This window comes from Schistocerca serialis, chromosome 3 (assembly GCF_023864345.2).
Source record: "Schistocerca serialis cubense isolate TAMUIC-IGC-003099 chromosome 3, iqSchSeri2.2, whole genome shotgun sequence".
Classification (NCBI taxonomy): domain Eukaryota; kingdom Metazoa; phylum Arthropoda; class Insecta; order Orthoptera; family Acrididae; genus Schistocerca; species Schistocerca serialis.
The window spans coordinates 321,404,017-321,422,126 of record NC_064640.1 but is presented as its reverse complement, the minus strand read 5'-3'; the positions used below and the strand labels follow the sequence as shown (position 1 = coordinate 321,422,126).

The following is an 18,110-nucleotide window of genomic DNA, read 5'->3' as shown; positions in this document are numbered from 1 at the left end:
CATTTCTGCAGCATAACTTGCTGAAAACGAAATTGTTGTCCATTGTCCAATGCCAGTGCAAGAGGAGGTCCTTGAGTACTGAAAATTCTGCTGAGAGCTTGATCACAGCCTCTACACTCGTGGACCAACAGTTGGTGATGTACAGAAAGTCGGAGTACACATCGAGGACAATAAGCTGTGTTGTAGTCAGTAAGGGGCCCATGAAGTTGACATGAACCCATTCCCACGGATGTGAGGGCATCAGCCAGGTTGAGAATGTTTGGTGGGGAGCCACTTATTGTTATTCGCACTGATGACTGTTGTTGAGAAGACGTTCCCCAAGCCAGTCTATGCCCAGGTGAGCAGTTTAGTTTGTAAGTTGCCTCTGTGACCTTGGTGCAAAAGCCGTTAGATTATTGGACACAGAGTTTCTGGCAGGACCACCTTGGGAGGCCGTAGATTCATGGTTAGTAGGATAACTGATGGCAGAGGTGGAAGTTATGTTGCAAGAGGTTGGAGACTCTGCCGGTAATGTGCTGTGGCCAGCGCTGTCGTATGTATTGCCATAGGCAATATCTGTGGTAAGATGGTGTCTTTGGCCATGGCTGCTGCCACACAGATCTCTGTGATGAGAAAAGAAGATGAAGTGGTGTACAACAATTTTGTATGTCACCATGATTGTGAGTTGTCTTTTGAGTGAAATGTATTATTTCTTACATGTCACCAAGCAGTGAGCTGTGGATTGAAGGGGTGCCACTTCCAGCTCGATATATATTTGAGAGTTTAACTGGGATACAGAGGTACCGGTGTCATTCTTTAGCTGAACTTGTTTATTGTATAAAGTGAGCATGGTGAAGAGTTTCATAGGTGACACCACTGTGGTTCGAGACTCCAGTGATTATCAATTAGGTCCTGTCGAGACTAGCGTTTTCGTCCGGAGTGCAGCAGACAGACACAGTATGCCCTGCTCTTCCTTCCAGCATGCCTTGCACTGTACCCACCTGTCAGGTAGTCTTCTATGTCATGTTTTCGAAACCTGTCCAGTCACAAAGGAAATGAGTGCTAGACGGGGAGGCCGAGACTTCTTTAATTGTTTACAAGATGGAGCTGGAACATGGCGGTGTAAGCGCTGTATTGTTGCCACATTTGCTGTGTCGGCAAAGTTTCCCTCTATTGGGTCTGATGCAATGGCAACCACCTCGCTCCAGAATTCTAATCAATGGCCTACGACCTGGGAAACTTCTAAGAATTGGGCAATTTTTAAAACATTCTCCAAAGTAGGGTCCTCAAGTTGTAGGACTTTCTGACACACCTCCTTATTAGAACTGTTGATATTTTTAAAAATATCAGAAATCTGATTTACTGAAATTTAGAAAAGCCCTCAATATATCAGAAAGAAACGGAAAAAATATCGATGTGCCGACCTATAAAAGTCTCGGCTGCACATTGTAAATATACTGCCGGTTTTAGAGCTGTATGTGTAAGTATTGATTTATTATTAGATATTCTGTACATCAACAAGCTAGCCGCCTGGCTAACTCCCATAGAGCAAGAAATGATAGGAAAATGAAGCACATTCGTGCTTGGTGATAACCACTAACTGCTTTTAAGTGGCACAATAAAAGGTGTCTGATGGGTCCATTGTTTGGTTTTGTCACATATTGGATTTGTCCAGAACACTTCATGTCTACTTCAGTTTTTTCATTTCTGTAAATGCCAGTGAACTAGCAGTTGTAGTGCCAAAATTGCATGGTGAAGTTAAACGTTCCAGTTTCTGCCGGTAACAACATGTGCCATTTAAGTCAGCATTTCCCCTCACATTTCTCGTGATTTCCCTAAATCGTTCCAGGCAAATGCCAGGATGGTTCCTTTGAAAGGGCATGGCCGACTTCCTTCCCCGTCCTTCCTTAATCCGATGAGACCGATGACATCGCAGTTTGGTCTCTTCCTCCAAACAACCCAACCCTCACATTTCTCAGCCCACTACAGAGACTAGTCTTGTCATTTAGAACTTTGTTCATAATTTTCAGCAACTGTTTTTGAAGAATGCCGATGTGAAGAAATAGCACACTAGCTGTGTTAAAAATTGTTGTTTTTTAATGCAGCTGATGTGGTATGTCTTAACATCTGAAATCATGTTATTCCATCCCCCCCCCCTATTCTATCAGACCTAACTTGCTTCACATGGTCAAAGAGAAAGACTGGACATGATGCAAGCTCAAAAAGTAGTAGGATTCCTTCACACAATTAAAGTAAAATTATGTTTTACTACATTTTCAAAAGAACAATTTCAAATGTTTACTGAAAATTGTCAAAAAAAAAAAAAAAGCTCAATATTGGCATTTCGATATCGATATATTGCTGAAAAAAAAAATCGATATTTTATCAACAGCCCTACTACTTATCAAGAGCCACCCAAATAATTGCATCCCTAATCGTCACCTCTGCATACACTTCCTTAGTTACTGGAGTCACAAACAGCATTTTTTACTGAGTCCCTGCACACGCAGTGACTGATTATGCTGTTTGTGACAACTGATAAAATTCCACATGGAATGCAATGACATGGCAGTGTCAGTGAAAGTAGGTGGTTAGTAGAGCACACATTTCGCCAAGCATCACGTGTGCCGATTCCATTTACACAAAAGCTGGTATGTACTGGGTGAGATCCATTACAGTAAAAGCGATCTTACCACAGCTAGAGCAGTTACCTGGAATGCGGCGAAGTGCTGCCGGAGGCACTTCTCATATGCTTGCTGCTCTACCGCCTTCTCATTGTAAGGTGGGAATGATGGTGAATTTGCACCCAATGGCTGGGACAGCAATGAGGACAACAAGGCCTCCAGATATTACTGTCCCTCTAACTGCTGTCGCAGAAATTGCTGTAGTGACTTCCATCGACACTTCTGGTGAAGGAGCTTGTTGCACACAGTCAATAGTTACATAACAAACACGAAAAATGTCTGTGATCGTCTCCAATTATACTGTAACTCAAAAAGAAAAGAAAAGAAAACCCTCGAGATGACACTTCCAGAACAAGTGTGTTTAATTATCTCGCATGACGATAGTTCGCAACAGATTCAATCTATGGCATAGTACGGTTCGAGCTAGCATACTACATAGCACGATGAGTGAGAGCAGACTGAGGGTAGTTGTCATGCAGCAGTTGCATATGTAGATGGCTTGCCGCAGGTGGTGCTGGGAGGCACCTGTGCATACCTCACACACGGTTACTCTGCCGCAATGTCTCCCCCTGGCGGCCAAGCTTGTGTCGTATGTACCAGTCATGTGATGATGACTGATATCGGAGACATCGGCTGGTGCCCGATGTCTGTGTGATAGCTCAGTGGGTTACCATAGATGTAAATGTTTGTCAAATAACATATACTTCTACACATTTCATATCATGATTGGATTAACTGCTTATCATTATATAAATCAATGCTACAACAGTAGACTTCCATTAGCCTGCCATCCAACAGTCTAGGCAGCCCAGTAGCTGGTACCATTCCAGGTTCAGAACCACTCGGAAGTGTCTGCTACGAGTCTGCTATTGTTAGATGCAATTGGCATTGTTCAAGATCAGTCAGGAGCATTCAGACTTTACTCAGCTGGTCTCAGCTGTCACCAAACACAGGTTCAGTTCATTGTTTTGATTGTGAGCAGTTTCCACTGTTTTTTATTGTGATCTAGGATCCGTATTACAGTAGTGAATGTAAATGTCAAAATGACGTCTGGAAGTTTTATTGACATTAAGCAGTGACAGTGTTCTCAAAACTGAAACCTTCTTCAAGTTCTGAATCAGGAGAGAAACGTAAACATGTAACTCTGATAGCCAACTGGAAACTGAAAATCATCAAATGCCTGCAGAAAGGTGAGAGTGGAAATATTTCAATAAATGAATTTAATATTGGCTTGTCAACCTTTTATGACATAAAAACAAAAAGATGAACTAATGAAATTTGCGTCTCAGTTGTTACCAACTAAAAAATCGTCTTCCAGACAAACATTAAAAAACCCAAAACCTGAACAGATAGCATGTTGTACAAATGGCTCAGTGCAGTATGCTCTGAAGGAAAGCCAGTAAAGCGGCCAGTGGTTATTGAAAAGGCAAAGAAATTTCAACCAGATTTAGGTGTTGCAGAAGGTGCATGCAGTTTTTCTGATGGTGCGTGCATGCAGTTTTTCTGATGGTTGGGCCAGAAACTAAGTTTTGGCATGGAATTTGATGAGTTGATGGAACTGGAGAAACACTTTCAGGAAAACAGGGCTCAGCAGAAAAATATGAAGATAAGTTTGAAGAAATAATTGCAGATAATGACCTTAACAGCTTATCAGATTTAAAATTTAAATGAAACAGTGCTACTATGCAGTGTTTACCAATGTGTACTATAGCTGGGGAGGTGAAAAGGCAGCTGAAGGGTTAAAAAAATTGGTAAATCTGGGAAATGTCAGGCATTTAAGAACTTTATGAACTTGGCTGTCTGTTCATTATGATGTTCAATCAAATGTGCCGATGACCACCATTCTTTTCAAAACTTTTCTTTCATCATTTTGTGTGACAAGTCAAAGCAAGCTTCAAAAACCTTGGTCTACTGGAAGACAGCAGAGCTACCCTTCTTTTGGCTGTAAAATGCATCCACCAGTAGCTGGCTTATTTTCTGGAATCGTATTTGCTGCACTTGTCACACCTAATGTTATGTCACTAATTTAACCACTGGATCGACTCTGAGTGTGTGTGTGTTTTTTTATAGGAGGCTCTTTCATTCACTTCCTGTTAAATATTGAGTGTGATGTAACTGACTTTCAAAAAAAGTGTAGTGTACAAAATGCTGTCTAAGCTATCACACTATCTTGGGTTAAAGTACAAAACATCACTTCACAGCAGTGCAGGAGAAAAGTTCGGCCAACTGTGGATCCTACATTTGATTCAACATCACAGACAGTTGAGAAGGAACAACAACATCCTGAAACAGTGTCTGAAGTTTTGGAAGTTGTAAGCAGTGTAACCAACCACAATCCTATGGAAAACGTGTCTTAAGAGTAACTTGCGGAGTATATTCAAATATATAACAGTGAACCTGTCAAGCAGGAACCAACTGATGATTAGGACACTATCCAAAGTGTAGTAAACCCCCAACCTATACACTATCTTGGAGAGCGAGACTCAGATTAGGAAACAGAAGAAAAGGAGGGAATCGGCTGCGCAGAAGCCACAGAGTCCTTAAATAAATTCATCATTTTTGCTGAGTGTAATGCTAATTGTAGTGCCTCTTTTACTTGTTGATATACACATCATTAGAAATAGCCTTTATGCCAAGCAATAATGATCTCAAAAAGAAAAATGTATTAGAGATTTTAAAAAAAAGTCAAACTACAGTATTGTACAGTACAATTGAGTAAACAAAATGTGTTCAATAAAAATTTGGTGCTGCCCTAATTTTGAACTTAAGTCAATTAACTTAATGATTCTGCTAATCGACATTTTATTGCAAAACATCGTGTTACAGCTGTTTTTGCTGTATGGCTAAGCCTATATCAGTAGTAAGATAGTCTGGCATTTTAGAGACTTCGGCACTGGGCTGGTCCTGATTGAGCCAGATTATCAGACTTCTGTTGTTTAACAATATAAGTACATTTATTAGAATTTTGATACACATTTGGTTATGATTTCCAGCTATGAAGAGTTACTCTGTGTGGTGTAAGAAATGAGAGTTTCTGGATATGTAAACTACTTCTCTGTTGTGAAGAAAAACATAATTTTGTTGTGTTAGTAGTAATTGGGTATGCCTGTCAGCAACAAATCACTTTATGTTAAAGTTGAATCTTGGTTTGCTCTCTCAACAACTATATTTTATCAAAAGAAATGTAGCATTTGGAAAAAGGAAAGGATAGAACATACAAATGCTGAAAGTGAGTCACTCCAAACTTTGAATTAGCAAAGACACAAATACAGGAAACTATTGTGTACTATTTCATACACAACAGTAAGGAGCAGTGGGCAACAGAGTGCTGCATCAGCTGTCATCAGGATCAGACCCTCTGCTGTTAAATTAATTCTGGTCTGTAATAAGTTTCTCAGTAAGAGAATTAAGTTACACTGAACCAAATTCAATATCAGTTATGAGGAAATCTAAAAAAGCCTTTGGTGCATTCCAAACACAGTCACCTACAATAGTAAATTCCTCATGTGGAATGTACCCCTGAGCTATATGTGCAAGTCTTAACATTGTGATCCAAGTCTGAAAGGTCATAATCCAGCTTGTCACAAGTGCTCATGATAGTCCCAGGAAGAGTGCTGCCGATTAACCAGAAGGAACCAAATATGAAAGGGTTAACCAAGTGTCAACATTGTATTCTAATGTGGATCATGATCTGTAAATAGTTGCATTTTGTGCCCTCAGACACTGGTGAGATCTTTCACATGTTAAAAAATTCATCGAGGCATGTATTTTGTGCATGTATTGTAGTCTCCTAATCTCTTGCTGCTACTTCTGTAAGTAACTGGTTTTCCTATTATTCAGGCTATAATAAGTTTCTCAATAGAAGAATTAAGTTGCACTGAACCAAATTCAATATCAGTTACGAGGAAATTCAAACTCGCTGTTAAGGATCAGGAATGTTTTGCACAAAGTACAGAGAATCTAGACCTCTTCCTTGCATACTGCTCACTGTCAAATAGAATGCAGACCAGTGGTTGAGAGATAAAATCATTATCTGTGAGAGAGGATAGCCTTATTCGGGAGATAGTTTTGTCCAGTTTGTTCATTTACACCAGTTTGTAATTGATCAGTTGCAGTTATGGCAGCATTCAGTTTTAAATGATTGGTAATCAACTGATTCTGCAGTTGGAAATGACATTCATAAAGGGATGTGTTTTTACCAAGTTTTGTGCTATTTCATTAGCCTTTTTTAAACATTTCTGGCTACTGCGGAAAATCTTAGATTCATTACCAGTCATGAATAAGTTGTAAGATGACCTTACCAGAGATGACTCCTTGTCATTTGCAATTTGTTACTGTCATCATGTGTAAATTGATAATGTTTTGTTTTCAGACAAAGGAGTCAGGACTCAGAAATTCCTCTTCTACAAAAGATGTGGGAAGTTTTCTGAATCAAGCCATTTCTCCCAATCAAAACAGAAAAGTTCCAAGGATTGACAGATCACGCTCTGTGAAAAGTATGTTTCTATTAATGTTGTACTGTCCTGTGTGTATATGCTGATTCCACTATGTGTTTGAAATCATGATCACTATCTGTAACCATGAGTGCATTTTAAATGGTGTTTTAACTAACCTGTGACATAGAAATTACTGAAACTTTGGATCATGAACCTGAGAAAACTACATTTTCCAGAAACACATCCTTTGTTCATTTGGAAGGCTTTCACCTTTGTATTAGTATGAGTTTTCTTTGTTGTATGTCTCCCCCCCCCCCCACTCCCTCTCCCTCTCCCCCTATCTATCTATTTCTCTGTGTTTGTTTGTGCATGTGTGTGTGTGTGTGTGTGTGTGTGTGTGTGTGTGTGTGTGTGTGTGTGTGTTGGGGGGTGGGGGGGGGGGGTGCTTGTTTAAAACGAATTCTGTCTGTCTGTTATAATTCAGTAATTCATCTCACTTCAGGTGCTATAATAGGTAAAAAAAGTGGTTAATTGGAAGGCAAAGAGTGAAAGTGGAAAGAAAAAGGAGAATTATCTGAGCTCTAAAATTTCTGTGGGGAGTAAAACTCCAGTAGAGCAACAGAAAGGAGAATTATCTTTTAGTAATTGTTCATTTGTGTCATTATCTTAGTCCAGTGAAGTTGTGTCTTTGGCTTCTAGGCTGCTGTGATGTATTCCATTTCTATTTTCTCTAATTTTTAAGTGTGTCCCTCTCCATCATGCGTGCATGCAAATTCACTTGAACTGTAATGTCGTTAACAGTATTTCACTTCACCTTCTATAATTATTTTTCTGAAGTTTCATTTATTCTTATTTGCTCAAAGATTATGGACATTACTTGTAATTTTCGCATCCCCATTCCCATCTCTCTTTCACGTAAACTCAATACACCAAATACAGTCTCATTTAAGAGGAGTTTGATTTCTCACAAAAATGCTACTAATAAGTTAAATGGTACCATAAGGGTACATATGTCTGAAATAGAATTTGAAGACACCGACAAAATGTTAGTCTTTGTAAATTGCACGTACTGTAGTTTAACATATGACAATGCTTCAAATAATAAAATCCCAGTAATCACTCAAAATGTCAGTAGTGTTTAGCAGTTTGTGGTGGTAAGAATCATCAATAACTGTTTTATAATGAACTTTTTATATACACATTCAATGAGAAATTTTCAAACGTGGAAATCTGTTGGAGTCCCTTTCTCAGTGAGGGGAAAAATTACAAAAATACCCAAGGTTCTGTAGGTGGTACAAGCACCAGTTCTTGAGTAAATAGTATATTAAGTAGTCAAAAAGGGAAACACTTGCAAAATATACTAACACATGCTCATTTCACTGTTTGTGATGAACCTCTATATGACTGTGTCAAGATGTGGATAGATGAGATTGAAATCAAATCTGAATCGGCCACAGCAATGAAGCATATGGCATTTTCAGTTGTTGTTGTTTGATCTTAAATGGAACAAATACTTTCTTCAAAAAGCTATATTTAATTCAATTCTTAATGGAATACACAATTTGTTTAGTTTCATGGAACACTTTTGAGTATCAGAAAAATACTACCACATAAAGTCTGCAATTTTTTGTTTTTAATGATATTTGCTGCTTATTACTGATGCAAGTAGACTGATATTTTAGTACAAGCATCATATACACAAGTCTGTAGGATATTAATCGAAAGAAGTTGGTTGTTTTTACTGCAAAAAGAATGTGTGATATGCTGTATTATTTAAAATTATAATGTGAAAACTAAACTCAGACTGTTGAGCATTTACCAATGGTAAAATGAAGTAAGAGATATAATGGCTCTATTGCTTAGATTATAGGGGAACCTGAAAATGGATTTAAGTAACAGCTTAGAGGTGTTAATACAGGCTTCGCTTTTAATTTGAAGATAATCTGTCAATCCCTTACCCCCCCCCCCCTCCCCCACCCTCCAGCTCCAAATCTTAACTGTTGCAGCCAACAATGATCTGGGCATTGGCAAATTAGTTCCCTTTTTGGTCCAAAACTTGAAAATGCAGTTATTTTCTTGTAATTTTGAACACATGCCCTATTTTGCCACATTTTATGAAAACCTTTTCTATTTCTTTTCTCATATTTTGCTAACATTTATTTCTGTGGTATGATGAGTGTTTGTTTGACAATAAGGTTGTATATGTCACTTCATAGAGTAGGCCTACTTTTTGTATTCCAACTTAAAAGTTGTGTACATGCATACTCTGTTTACACATATTCTATTTACTGTAAGTGGTGAATGTGGAGAACAATAGGGCTGTTGGAGGCAGCAGTGGATTACAATCTTTTGGTCCACAGTTACTGCACAACAGTTTTATTGTACAGTGAGGATATGTTTTGTGACCTCACTGTAATTCTCCAAACATTTCATACGCAGGTGATAGTATAACTGCATTCCAGTCAGTAGCATAATCATAGCACAGTAATTTTTGCTATGTTTTTGAAACTCCATCATTTAAATCAAAAGAGAATTTGATGAAACAGCTTCTCTTAAAAAGTTCCAGTGATTGTGTTTCTCATAAGTTGAGGATTGTATGTGTTGTGTATTAAACCGGGGACCTAGAAACGATGGAGAGGCTTCATGCCGCCATAGCCCTCAGTGGTACACAACCCCAGAACAGGCCACAACAGTCGATTCACCCCACAGCTGCCCCACATCGAACCCAGCGTTATTGTGCAGTTCGGCCCCCAGTGGAGCCCCCTCCCCCCCACTCCCCCAGGAACGTCTAATACCAGACAAGTGTAAGCCCAAATGTTTGCATGGTAGAGTAATTATGGTGTACGCGTATGTGGAGACAGTGTTTGTGCAGGAATCGCTGACATAGTGTAAGGAGAGCTATCCCACATTCGCCGAGATAGATGGAAAACCTCCTTAAAAGCCATCCACAGGCTGGCTGGCACACCGGACCACGACACTAATCTGCCGGTCAGATTTGCCAGGGACCGGCACGCTTTCCCGCTTGGGAAGCAGTGCGTTAGACCATGTGGTTAGCCGGGTGGGCTAAGTTGAAGATAGTTTTTTTACAATCTAGATGTTTCTAACAGATCTGTTTTTAATCATCACAAATAACAGTTCTTAACTGTGAAGCTTCTGTAATGTTTTCATTGGAACATCCACATATTTATTGAAAATGACATATTGAATATAGTGGCCATGCTTCGAGTGAAATTTGTTGCCCTGTCTTTAAAAAAATGAAAATATTTACTCAAAATTCAGTGCACAGCTTGTGAGAAGATTGTGCACCACTTGCCAAAGACAGTCATGATTGCTGAATAGAACTTCAGTTTATTAGTACAACAGTAATCAGAAATTTAGCTGGCTATCTCTTTAATTCAGTACCACTCATTCATTTCTTACAGCATCCTCTGCTCTGTGAACAATAATTTTTTCACCTTTTGAGTACACTTAACTTGTCTAAAATCTTCTTTTACTGTTTAAAAAGATGTACTGCGAAGTAATGCCTCCAGATTTTTTTATGTGGAAACTCTTATAGGTTTTTAAATAAAGCCAACTTCATTAACACTCTTTATATTTATTGTTCGTATCTACATATTTATTTCTCAACATAGCCACCCTGGTGAGAAAGACATTTTACCCAACAAGAGACAAGTTTGATGGTACTGTCATGGAATAATGTTTCACTTTGTTGAGGGAGTCACAACCTCACATCTGTTTGTACCACTTCATCACAAACAAAGCGAAGTCCCCAAAGGGGTTCCCTAAGTTTTGGAAACAGGTGAAAATCAGATGGAGCCAAGTTGGCACTGTATGGAGGATGCTCAGTGACTTTGGACCCAAGGCTTTCGATTGTTGCAGATGTCGCAGCACTCGTATGTGGTCTGGCATTGTCATGCTAAAGGAGAGGCTGCTCCATGTGTGGATGAACTCTTTGAATTTGTGAAATTCAGTTATAGCGTGCTGTTTCACATACACTGATATAGTTACATTACACACCGCCATATTACGTGCTACAGTTCGGAGCCCTCTAGTGGTAGAGCGTTGCAACTTGTGTCAGCGAAGTGGGAAAGTTAACAGAGTGCATGACATACAATACCTCAACCAATATTGAGAACAGAATAAAAAATTTGGTGGCATTACTTTTCAGCATGCACTTTGAATTACTATTAGTTATTGTATCACACTCTCCTGATGCAAAATACAATGAAATTTGCAATTATCTTTCATTGCATGGTGAATGATTAATATCTATATGTTTCTCATTATTTATGAAAATAAATTATTATTTATTTCTTCAGATAAAAATAAAGAGGGCAGCTTGGAGGATTTAGCGTCGAGTCCAGAGGACCAACAAATTGGCATACATACTCGCCTGAAGAACTTTTTTCTGCGAAGGCCACTAAAAGAAGCCTTAGAACAGAGAGGAATTTTAAAAAGTAAGAGTTACGGAAACTTACTTCAATCTCATCAGTAAAGTAAAATTTCAAAACTTGATATGATAATGATAATTCAGTATTGCACACTCCTGTAAAAAGAAGTCAAGATCCCTGTGATAGGTAGAACCAATACTTAGGGTGTTTATAAAAGAGAAATGAAAGAGTATCTAAACTTTGACCTGATGAATTTTTCTATACATGGTTGGGGGAAGACTGATCACAAAAGGGAATTGTTTCACAATCTAATAACTTGCATTAAATCGTAGGCTTATTTTACTGTAATAGGTGGATTGAGGATACCAAGTGCAGCTCTTTATGATCATTTGTCTGCTGTATTAGAATATTAAGTTCTACAGGAATCTTTTTTAAAAAAGAAAAATGGGAGCATTGTGTGTTCCAAGTGCAGTGTTAACCCTTTTTTCCTCTTTGGTTTTTTACATGTGTACATGTATATGGAATGCAGATGTATAGAGAACAGGGAGCTGTCATGGTATACCAGTGCCTAAAGTATGCCCATACAAGAATTACCCATTTATTGTAGTTGTAATTCTCCTCGCAGAAACACCATTTACACAATTAGATATTACAATAAAACACAAAATTATATTATACTACTTTTGACTCATAATTGGCAACAGTGTGTTCTGCATTGCCAGAAACAGTTTTGTAGAGGAAGGGGATCATGCTGAACATTTTCATAAATATTTCATGGGATGGTTTTCACCACATTTACACTTGATGTTGTTAGGCGCCTCACCAAAGATTGTGACCTGACATCAATTTCATAACCAGCTCAGTAATCCTTGGATGACGTAATGCTGTAGAAGCTTTCTACTAAGAAGTCAACATTTATTGCCTACTAAATGGTTTAAAAATTTCAGGATGTAATTCACATGGATCCCTTTAAATGCTTCAGGTGATATGGCATGACAAAAAACTTGTTATTAAGTGTTATTCATTTGACTTTATTTGTTAGATGTTCAACTGAAAACAGATATGCACTGTTTGAGGGGGATATGCTATAGTAAAGACTATGACATGGGAACAAAACAGAGCAGGAAGTGCTACTATGGAAATTTTGAATAAAGACGAAGAGGTAGTGTACAAAGATCGTGACGATGTCCTCCAGAGATGGGAAGAATATATAAAAGAGCTATATGACACAAATAGCAAACCAGAAACTCTGGAACTTGAATCACACAACAGTGTAAGTGATGAAGAGAAAGGACCGACCATCATAATGGAAGAAGTAAAGTCTGCCATTGCTGCAATGAAAAATGGCAAAGCAGTAGGTACAGATACAATACTGGGAGAAATACTGAAATGCTTGAACCACAATGGAATAAGAGAAATATTGAGGTTATGTAATAAAATATATGACAGTGGTGAATGGCCTGAGGACTTTTTGACAACAGTAATGATTCCATTACCGAAAAAACAAGGAACCAAGAAATGCAGCGAGCACAGGACAATCAGCCTCATTTCACATGCAGCCAAAGTGATGTTAAGAATAATTAATAAAAGACTTGAAAAAGTAATAGAGGAGAATCTCGGCGAGGAGCAGTTTGGCTTTAGACGGAATACGGGCACCAGAGATGCAATAGGGCTCCTACGAATCTTGGGAGAAAGGTTTATTGAAAAAGGAAGAGACCTATATATGTGCTTCATCGATTTAGAAAAGGCATTTGACAATGTGGTTTGGGACAAGCTGGCGACTATTATGAGGGAAAAAGAGAGTGGACTGGAAAACCAGAAGACTTATAAACTCATTATACCTTAATCAAAAAGTTTCAGTTAAAGTGAGAGGAGAAAGTACAAACTGGATCAGACTAGGGAAAGGAGTAAGACAAGGATGCTGTTTATCACCTACTCTTTTCAACCTGTACTTGGAAAATATGATTGACCAATGACAAAGGAGTAGAAATTGGAGGAAGAAGAGTAGTGTGCTTGAGATTTGCTGATGACATGGTCCTTCTAGCCACAGGTGAAAAAGAATTACAGGATTTGGTGGACACCATTGCAACTAACGGAAAAAAATATGGAATGAAAATTAACACAAATAAAACAAAAGTATTGGCAATAGGAGGAAATAAGGAAATAAAAATTGTGCTGAATGGAGAAACACTAGAACAGGTGCAAAATTTTAAGTATCTTGGAAGCAGGATAGACACCGACTGTAAGTGCACCACAGAAATTAAAACAAGGATAGCAATGGCAAAAGAGGCGTTTTATAAGAAAAGGAGAATCTTCTGCAGCGGTCTGGACAGAGAACTCAGAAAGAGACTCATAAAATGTCTTGTATGGAGTGTTCTTCTATGTGGCGCTGAAACATGGACTATGAGGAAAAAAGACAGAGAAAGGCTGGAGGCTTTTGAGATCTGGACATGGCGGAAGATGGAAAGAATAAGTGGGATGGACAGAGTAAAAAATGAAGAGGTACTGAGAAGAGTGGGAGAGAAAAGACAGTTACTAGATGTAATAAAGAGAAGAAAAAGAAATTGGATTGGGCATATATTAAGAAAGAATGACGAACTGATAAAAACAGTTTTAGAAGGTTATGTAAAAGGGAAAAGGAAGCGAGGAAGGAAGAGATTCCAGATACTGGATGACATGATGCACGGTACAACATACAGCAGCCTTAAGAAGGAAGCAATGGATCGCAGAAAATGGAGAGGCAAAGGGCCTGCTAATATAGCAGATAACTGATGATGATGATTATGATGATGATGATGATGATGATGATGATGATGATGCTATAATTCAGTGAATGGTACCAAAGTGATTTTGCAGTTTAAAAGCTCAAAATATTTGTTGTGGCACTCAGGGCTGTGACTTTCTGTAGAGGATGATTAAGATGCAAACTTGTAAATGCCTGATTCTACCCTCTAGAACTGTGACAACAGAGCTAGTTCATTGATATAAGCTGTAACTTTAAGATTCTGTCAAAGTTAAATGCTAGGCAGGAATCTTCTTTAGTTTTCTTTATTATTGTCTTTCACAAGTCTTGGGCCTTTCCTGAGGTGTCAGCTTTACTGTTATGTTCCATGTGCAAGTTTTGTTTATTTGCTTCCATAATGATACTGTGAACCGTCAATGCACACATTTCATATTTTATTCATGTATCTTTTTCACAGATCCTTGAATTTCATATTAATGTGTTAAAATATTCTCCTGTAATAAGTGTGCTGGTACAGTAACTTATTTTTTTGTATGCTCGTTTCGTATCCTGTAATGTCAGATCCAGAGGAAGATATTCAGTATCACAACATTCTCTTGGGTAATGTGAGTGGTCCTTGCGTATTTTTGCTGTGTCATTATTTCTACTCCTCTCAAATAAAGATCGTTATAACCACCTTATTTGTCCTCTTTATGATTAGCAAAGCAGTCTGATCTCATCTTCTTCATTGTAGTATCTCCATGTTTATTTGATTTTACTAAGGTGCAACACAATATTTCTCAGCAAATTATGTCAAAACTAAGATGTAGTTCCATCAAAAAGAGTGGTTTTGCTTTATTCCAGCTAGAATGTGTACACACTGTCCATTAATACACTAACTTGCCAGAAATTATGACAGCATCGTATTCTAAACTTAAAAGACGGTTTTTCTTTGCAATTTTGTGAACAAACACAAATGTTGAAATTCTTCTGGACTTTTACATCTTTGTAGTTGGTGTGTTTTAATTTCAATTAATTGTTAATTTGTTCTCTAGAAATCTGTGTTGGTGGTGTCTTCCTTGTTTAGAGCTGAAAATAGTTATAGTGTCTAATCAGCCAGATCTGGATGGATCTGGTGCATACACTTTATCTCTTTCTGAATCATAGCCATCTAAATCCTCAGCATCTGAATTAGATACACCCAGAAACAAGCCAATACTTCACTATATGATATGCTCAAACATTACTTTTATTTTAGTTAAGTAATTGGATGTAGCCTTAGGTAACATTCAACTGTTTCGAAATGGTGTCCGAGAATTTCAGATCAGCATTCAGTAAAGTAATCAGAATAATCATTGCTACTTTGTACAAACCTCATTTTCAGTTTTAATATATGTTGCACTCACTTCCATAGAACTTTGTGTGGGTCTCCCAGTACCATTGTGTGTAAAACAAAGAAATCAAACCCGATAAGCTTAACATTTTAGCATAGGAAATTGTCAGGTTTTTTTATATATAAAAAAAGACTTGGTGATAAAGGTAATAAAATATTTTAACCTTTGTCTCATTATGTGCACTGCTGCTTGTTCTAGGTCCCTAAATAAATAAGTTTACGCTGAAATCGATATCAATAGTACTACATTTTCCACAAAAGAAAGAAGACTGTTCATATTACTAGGGAACTGTTTAATATGGCGTGCTACTGCAAAACAGTTTTTTGACCTGTACCAGTACTGCTTCTCCACAAAAGAAATGTCTGCTGAAATTACTAAGGAAATATTTATTGTGGCATAGTAGTGCATGACTGTGTTCAGCTATGTATTTAGACTGTGAAAAGTTTCATAGTAAATCAACATCTCAGTGGTAGTGGGTGAGCAGTTTCTAGTAGAGTTGCATAGTACTCTGCTGACATGAGGCAAGGTGGTGCAGTGGTTAGTACACTGGACTTACATTCAGGAGGACGACAGTTCAACCCTACATCTGGCCATCCTGATCTAGGTTTTCTGTGATTTCCCTATAATGCTTCATTCAAATGCCAGGATGGTTCCTTTGAAAGTCCTGACAGTGGTGAAGGTCCTGTATAAACTTGTGGGGAGGGGGGAAAGAAAAAAACTGCACAATGATTATCATTTATTTTATTTTATTTTACAAGAAGAATAAAAGAATGGACTGAAAAAATTACAGACCAATATTGTTAATGTAGATTCACTGCAGAATTCTGGAATGTGTTTTGAGTTCAAATAGAATCAAATACCTTGTGAGCAATGCTTCTGGCCACAAACAAACAAGGATTTATAAAGTACTGCTCATACAAACTACACTTACCTTTTTCTTGCATGATATCCTGAAAACCATGGATGAAGATCTACAGGAAGACTCCATATTCTAAGTTTCTGGAAAGTGTTCGATACAGTGCCACACTGCAGACTCTTAACAAAGGTCTGAGCATACAGAATAGGTACTCAGATATGTGAATGGTTTGAAGACTTTTTAAGTAATAGAATCCAGCATATTTTTGTTATGGACAGTGAATGTTAATCAGAGACAAAGGTTACATCAGGTGCACCCCAAGAAAATGTGACAGGACCATTCTTGTTCTCTGTATACATAAACAATCTTACAGACAGGGCGAGCAGAAATTTGTGTCTGTTTGCTGATTATGCTATATTGTGCAGGAAATGTTGTGGTTGACTGAAATAGGATACAAATTTATTTGGTGTGATGAATGACAGTTTACTCTAAATGTAGAAAAATTTAAGCTAATGCAGATAAGTAGGAAAAATAATCCTGCAATGTTCAAATATCTAGGTGTAATCCTGAAAAACTACCTGAAATGGAACAAGTACATAAGGTCAGTAATAGCATAGATTTCTAGGAAAGAACTTGTAAGAACACTTGGGTGACCCATTCTTGAGTACTCTTAAATTGTTTGGTATCCCCACCAGGTCAGAGTAAAGGAAGATGTCAAAGCTATTGGGAGATGTGCTGCTTGATTTTTTACTGGTAGCTTTGATCAATATACAGTGTAAGAAAAAGTTACTTTCACGAAACACTGTTGTGCAAGTTAAGAGAACTGGCATTTGCAGTAGACTATAGAGAAAGGTTTTCATGTGGAGTATATATATAGTTGTAGATGTAGATTTGAACATGAAATGAAATAAATATAAAAAATTGTTGTAACTTTTGAAATTAATGTCTTTGCAGATGAAGCAGTATTTGGCTGTCACCTACCAGATGTTTGTAATGAAGAACCGTTCATTCCTTTGTTTGTTCGAAAATGTGTGGAAGTCATAGAAAGCAAGGATGAGAACATGAAAACTGTAGGTTTATACCGCGCTTCAGGAAATCTATCCCAGGTTCAGAAGATACGGCTTCAGGTGACATAATACTTAAATTTTTATATTGATATAAAGTATTATATTTTAAATAAATTAATTTTGAAGCATAATTATTCCTGTCCCCTCCCCTTCCTTTTTTTTTAAGGAGTTTATGTTGGTGTGTAATTGATAAGTAAATACTGTTGTCAAATAGCTAGTAACTCCCAAGTACCGTGTTTTTGATGGAGGTGTGTTTTGTGTTCATAATTGAGCTGTCTTGAAAGAAATTACAACAGAACACCCCTATTGAAAGTAAAACTTCAGGATAGTGACAAAGATTACGTACGAGGAGCTGCAGATGTGTGAGAACATGGATGCTCAGAGTCTGTCTGAAGCCCATATAACTAGGGAAACAGAGGTAAAAGAAAAGTAGTTATAAACATACATACTTATGTACTTCACAAACCAGCTTACAGTGTGTCGTGGAGGATAGTGTACCAGAATAACGTTTCTTCTTTGCTTTTCCATTCGTGAGTGGTATGTAGGGAGTAGGATTACTGTTACCCCTCTGTATAAGGCCT

At 37.8% G+C, this 18,110-nt stretch overlaps 1 protein-coding gene across 1 annotated transcript in view; it reads left to right on the top strand.

Annotated features, from left to right (window-relative positions):
• Nucleotides 1-18,110, top strand: part of LOC126470130 (rho GTPase-activating protein 12-like) — a 232,867-nt gene that overhangs the window by 185,704 nt on the left and 29,053 nt on the right. The window contains exons 9-11 of the mRNA XM_050097745.1: nucleotides 7,036-7,159; nucleotides 11,419-11,556; nucleotides 17,417-17,589. Coding sequence (XP_049953702.1) covers nucleotides 7,036-7,159; nucleotides 11,419-11,556; nucleotides 17,417-17,589 — 435 coding nt within the window. The remainder of the gene's footprint in view (nucleotides 1-7,035; nucleotides 7,160-11,418; nucleotides 11,557-17,416; nucleotides 17,590-18,110) is intronic.